At 35.6% G+C, this 5024-nt stretch overlaps 1 protein-coding gene across 1 annotated transcript; it reads right to left on the bottom strand.

Annotated features, from left to right (window-relative positions):
- On the bottom strand, nt 837–4025 carry LOC105178512 (transmembrane protein 97-like). The gene is made up of 2 exons (XM_011101999.2): nt 3560–4025; nt 837–1212 (listed from the first exon to the last, which is right to left on the bottom strand). The coding sequence occupies exons 1-2, from the start codon at nt 3881–3883 to the stop codon at nt 1036–1038; spliced, it is 501 nt and encodes a 166-aa protein (XP_011100301.1). The 5' UTR covers nt 3884–4025; the 3' UTR covers nt 837–1035.

Genomic DNA, 5024 nt, shown 5'->3' on the forward strand with positions numbered 1-5024 from the left:
ACGTTGCGAAGTCGTGATTAATTTATATTTATCAATTTTTTTACTATAGTAATTAACGGTAACGAAAAATTATTTTTTTTCTAGTGATAAAAAGAGGTATTTCAGGACAAAATTGCTAATATGTTTACCCCTTACGTATACGAATTGACAAAATCTACATACCCAAGCATCCAACCGGGCATGAATTTGCGATGGTGATTATTTATTATTATATTTATAGGAGTTCAAAATTTTCATTATTTACATAAGGTAATTATATTATACTCAGCACATAAAAATACAAAGATTTTTTTTCCCTAAAAAAAGGACTAATTTAATAATTTTATAAATTTAATGGCCGGACTAAATTGAAAAAAATCAAACTAAATTGACAATTTACCCTCTAAAAAGTCAAATATGGCCACATTGCGGCCAGAAAATTGTCAAAGGAACCAAACAAAGTCAAAAATTAAAATTTAAAGATGCTAAAGCCAAGCAAAAACTTTGAGGGATTAAAGCGATTGTAAATCCAAACTTAAGGGATTAATTGTTTATACTATTTTCCCTAATGAAAAAAGGGGAACAAATTCATCAAAAAGTTGGATCTATTTGCAAAATTATTTTAAGCTGCAATAAGCACCTTTGCACCAAGCAACTTTTAGCTTATTTCGACTTAACTTAAGAGAAGCATAAGTGTATCTCTAAACTTCCTTTTTCTTTTTTAAACTTAACCTAAGCTATAATCTAAAAGCACTTGCTTTTAAGTTGTTGCAAACAGCCTCTATAAAATGTTCTGAAAAGCTAATAAACTCACCCTAAAAAACCCTTCTTGAAGTAACATATCAAATAAAAGAAAGTTATTCAGAATCCCAGCAATTTGTGGAATAAGTGATTTTATTGCAGGTATAAAAAAAACGCAGTACGAAGGAGTGCTTACAACTTGATTTCATGTCCATATATAAACCAACTGCAAAATCGAGAAGCATTTCAGGCTCTCAGAAATTAGTGAAGCAGAAACAAATTCTCAGCCACTCAAGGAAGAGCACAAACTTGATTTCAAGCCCTCTTCTTTCTATTTAGTACAGGTCTCTTTCCGATTGTCATGCTCTTGCCTGAACAAGTGAGCAGACCACGTAACAAAGCAAGAACCGCGAAGCCCAAAAACGGGAAGTACATCATTAACAGCTGATCAGATGCTCGGTTGGACAATGTCAGCTCGGTTAGTATGGCAACCTGAAATATCAGACGAGTTTTATATTAGAAAACAGAAACAGATTCCAGCATACTGCTGCATGGATATATCATCTGCATGGGGATCACAGGAGTACTATCGTTTCAGTCAATATAGGGAAAATTTCAATTAGACATTTTGTAGATTGAACTGGAAACAAATGTATTCATCCAAATGTACGGCAAAAGTTTCAGTTGGGTTGTAAACTGAGTCTGAAGTGAAGCTGTTAATTACGATAATCCTAGAAGCGAGATTTACAGCATACGAACCTATCTGTCTAAATCATTAAGATGAAGCAGTTTTCTTTTTGAGCTGTAATGAATTTTCAAACAGTTTTATGTGGCTAGAAGCAAAAGAAACCAGCAAACTATTTTCCTTGTGATCAATGAGCATCAGCATTGTAATGAGTAGTGCGCCAAGTTGCAATGAATTTCAAGATGATGAACCCTGTTCTTGTCAAGTAACGAAGGACCCATGGCAACAACAAATGCTGGTGCGGAAAACAAAATGACCAAGAGACGTACACAAATTGATTAGTCCCACATTTCCCAAATTGGTGTAGAAAGCCAAGAGTAAAATGACACAGAGACTACTCGAAGATGCATACTGAAACCTTACAATTTAAGTCTATATAGTATATACATGTAAAGTAACAGGTAATACGCTCGGTATGCAAATTAAACAGTAAACATTGAGGATGAGAAGGAAAAGATCCGAGTTCATACTGTTCCTCTCTTTTCACTACCGGAAACTTGATTGATTTCATTTATTTTTCTTTTGGGAAGGGGTGTTCACCCTCCAGTGTCTGAAATTACACCCACAATGACTCATTTTTTCTTTATTATAAATCACACAAAACAACCCTTGAGAGCTGAAGCCGTGTTAATAAGTTCCTCGAGAGTTTACCATCGACAGTTCGACGCTTGCGGCACATCCTAATAAAATCATACATTATCCTACATGTTTAAGGAGATTAGTCCATGTCCAAGCTAGGCATCCTTATTCAATTTCAATAATTGGATCTATATATAGATTTGGACCATTATCTATTATCCTTCTTACTCTTCAACATCATGCTAATTCGCAAGCTGAATTTTCAAGTTGACCTCTAAATGTACGGTTCTTCGACATAAACAACATTGGTTATTTCATGTGCTGGTGGCAACCTCCTGCAACTAATTTCTACGAGGTTCAGAAAATAAAATATAGATGGCATATGTAATTAATTATTTTCAAATACAAATGTTTTTTTAACTAAAGTAGTATAAAGTGAATTATTCTACTATCTGATACAGCCCCAAAAAAGTTACATATTTGATGTCCATTGTCTAGCTGTTGAAGAGTAATCATACAACAGAACTCTTCAAAGCCACGCATGAGAGAAAACAAGAAAAGAACAGTAACTCAATGGATTCCAAGTCAAAAACGTGATCAAGAAAGCCAAACATCATAACTTCAGCAAATGTGCCTTGCCCAATCAAACAATTCCATGAGAAATTACAAAGAGACATTTTATCATCTTACCCTATGAACGGTGACTGGAAAAAAGCGATCAAATTGCAAAGGATCTAGTCAAACCAAAATCATGAGAACAAAAAATAACACAGCTTCAGCAAATCTCTCACACCCCATTAAGAAACAACAAATATAACATAGCTTACCCACATTCCATGACTGATTAACATAATTGCAAGAATCCCAGTTGAGAGTGGAAAAAGGTATTTTGAGAGCTTATGTCGAGCCAATTATTGATATTGAATGAAACAACCAAGTGGCTTACTTATTTGACACAGACTGTATAATCAACAAACAAGTTTCATAAATATTTGAGCATTATGCAGATCAAAGAGATGCTTTTTTCAAATTATGAGTCATTAAAGACACAATCAAGCCAAACAACCTGATGCAAGCAATACAGTTCTGATCATTGCAACTTATACAATTCTCACAGCCGAAGACACCGCAACCACGTATGTTCTTCAATACTACAAGCATAACCAAGTTATCTTGATCTACAACACTGAACTATAAGAGATCATAATATCATCAACTCTCCCACGCCCACCACACAGTCCAAGTAAAAACATCAAACAGAACACTTTTCCCTCTTAGCTACATGAAGCGCCAACAAACTTTAATTTCTTGCTAATATACGATAAATGGGATCAACAAAAGTTTTTGGAAAAAGTATCATGATTTCAATAAATCTTTCACGCCCCCCATCAAACACTTCGAAGGAAAACACCAAAAACAACGCAGTTTCTCTTGTTCGTCCTCCTAGCGAGACCAGCGACATCAGATAAACAATGCGTATAACCGAATAAACCGACTAGAAAAAGAAAACATTACCATGGAAGTCAAAGTGGAGACCCCATACATCAAACAGGTGGTGCTGGACCAAGTCTTGGCAGCAGCAATGCCATACACAGAGGCAACAGCGAGAGGCCACTGGAAGATAAGCTCCAACCAAACAATCCCCACAAAGAAATGTGGCTTTTCAGAGATCAAGTAGTCGCCATACTCTTGCGCGTACCAGCTCTTGAGCTCCTTCAAAAAGGGAGGAAAGAGGTGCTGGGGAAGGCACGTCTGGCCGTCGATGAGCGGCGCTACAATGGCGATAAAGAGGAAGAAGATGAAGAGTGCGGCATCAACCAGCTTGCAAAGGGCGCCCATTTTTCACATGGGATGAGTGATTCTTGGGTGTAAACTTTGCAGAGGTGCCTGAAATGAAGGTTTTGTTTATTCTAGGACAGTGAAAAGGGGATCTCACAACGTTGAACGTTCCAACGGGTGTTTCGGAATTTGCATATTTGCATAATGGCCCTTCTGTTTCCTGCTATTTCCGCTCCATATAACACTATGAGCTTTTGTGGATGCTCGAATTCTTTAAAATCACACTAATCCATAAAATTCACGCCGCGAATTAATGATGGCTTATTTATATTCATAGGCTACATTTGAATTAATAAATTTATATTTTATAATTTCAAATCACATGTAACATATATACATATCAATTTTTTTATCACACCACAAAGTAGAAGAATTTTAAAAAAAAATTCTAAAATCAACGGAGACTGACCTTACAAAACAAAGATTAACAATCTGATTCTTGAGTCAGTAACGATTTATTGAAAAAGAATAAAAAAAAATTGAATTAAAATGAGAATAATAGTGTAGAATAATAATAAAGTGTATATATTCATGTGGAGTGCAAAATATAGGCTCAAAACAGTCTAAAAATCGAGAGAGAAATGGAAGAACAAGTAAGAGTTCGAATGTGAGAGTTAATGTTATTAAATGATTGCACAATGTCTCTATTTATGGCGTGTAGAAAGTAGGTTCTGAAGGTGATTGCAGATTATCGTATGTCAAAAGTCCTTTGAGTTGACTATCATTAAAAAAGCATTTGTGAGTCGGATAAATATTGAAAGAGATATGACTATTTTACCAAGTCACGCCAGGTTTATAGAAATTTCTAAAAAACTGTTATTGATGGCTTATAAGTTGAATTTCCATCCAATCTGTGTGAATCTAAATGAGATCTTTTAGTATGACATGTCTTGATGTGTTGACAAGCTATATGATGTGTTTGTCCAGCTATATGATAACGTGTTCGATTGGAATGTGCTTATTTCTTGAGTCTGCTAGTTTAGTAAAGTAGGAGGTAAGCCTGTGGGTCTTATGGGCCAGTTGGTCAGTTCATAATGAAGATCATCAACTTGACCTCCATGGTTCTCAAGCTAGCGGAGCAGGACCCTCTTCCCAGTTGGAAAAATGCAGAACACCAGGAAGGCAAGACATCAACAAATAG

Source organism: Sesamum indicum, linkage group LG16 (assembly GCF_000512975.1).
Source record: "Sesamum indicum cultivar Zhongzhi No. 13 linkage group LG16, S_indicum_v1.0, whole genome shotgun sequence".
Classification (NCBI taxonomy): Eukaryota; Viridiplantae; Streptophyta; class Magnoliopsida; order Lamiales; family Pedaliaceae; genus Sesamum; species Sesamum indicum.

Excerpts from the sequence above, each read along its gene's own strand:
- LOC105178512 (XM_011101999.2), bottom strand. The coding sequence starts at position 3,883 with ATGGGCGCCCTTTGCAAGCTGGTTGATGCCGCACTCTTCATCTTCTTC. Across the intron at positions 1,213-3,559 it reads TCTCCACTTTGACTTCCATG|GTTGCCATACTAACCGAGCT; the intron begins GTAATGTTTTCT and ends CTGATATTTCAG.